The sequence below is a fragment of the Eurypyga helias genome, unplaced genomic scaffold (assembly GCF_000690775.1).
Source record: "Eurypyga helias isolate BGI_N326 unplaced genomic scaffold, ASM69077v1 scaffold46315, whole genome shotgun sequence".
NCBI lineage: Eukaryota > Metazoa > Chordata > Aves > Eurypygiformes > Eurypygidae > Eurypyga > Eurypyga helias.
Window position 1 is genome coordinate 1 of NW_010250420.1, and position 337 is coordinate 337.

Sequence of the window (337 nt, forward strand, 5' to 3'; positions counted from 1 at the left end):
GATGAGGTATCACAGGGAGGTTGCCCTCACCGGCGCTGCTAGCCCTGCTCCTGGGTTCAGCCTCAGAGTACATGGTTGACAGGTTCCTGATCTTCTGGCCCCGTATTTGCTTGGTCCATAGTTCCCAAGGAAGCCCACTGGGTCCTGGCTGCACCAGGCCTGGGTGCACAGTTCTTCACGCAGTACGTACGTTAGAGACCCTGGAAGACCCTGCGCCACCGTCTCCTCCTCCTGGCCTGGTGCCACCTTCACTTCTTCTCCAGCTGCTCCAGCAGCGGGTTGGCTTCGCTCTCGGGCGTCTTGATGCTGTCTGTCCGCACGATGCAGGTTGGACGGT

At 60.2% G+C, this 337-nt stretch overlaps 1 protein-coding gene across 1 annotated transcript in view; it reads right to left on the reverse strand.

Moving 5' to 3' along the window:
• Positions 1-165: 165 nt before the first annotated feature.
• Positions 166-337, reverse strand: part of JDP2 (Jun dimerization protein 2) — a 6,283-nt gene continuing 6,111 nt past the window's right edge. The window contains exon 3 of the mRNA XM_010151663.1: positions 166-337. This exon is cut by the window's right edge and continues 85 nt beyond it. Within this exon, the coding sequence (XP_010149965.1) occupies positions 249-337 (89 nt within the window). The 3' untranslated portion in view covers positions 166-248.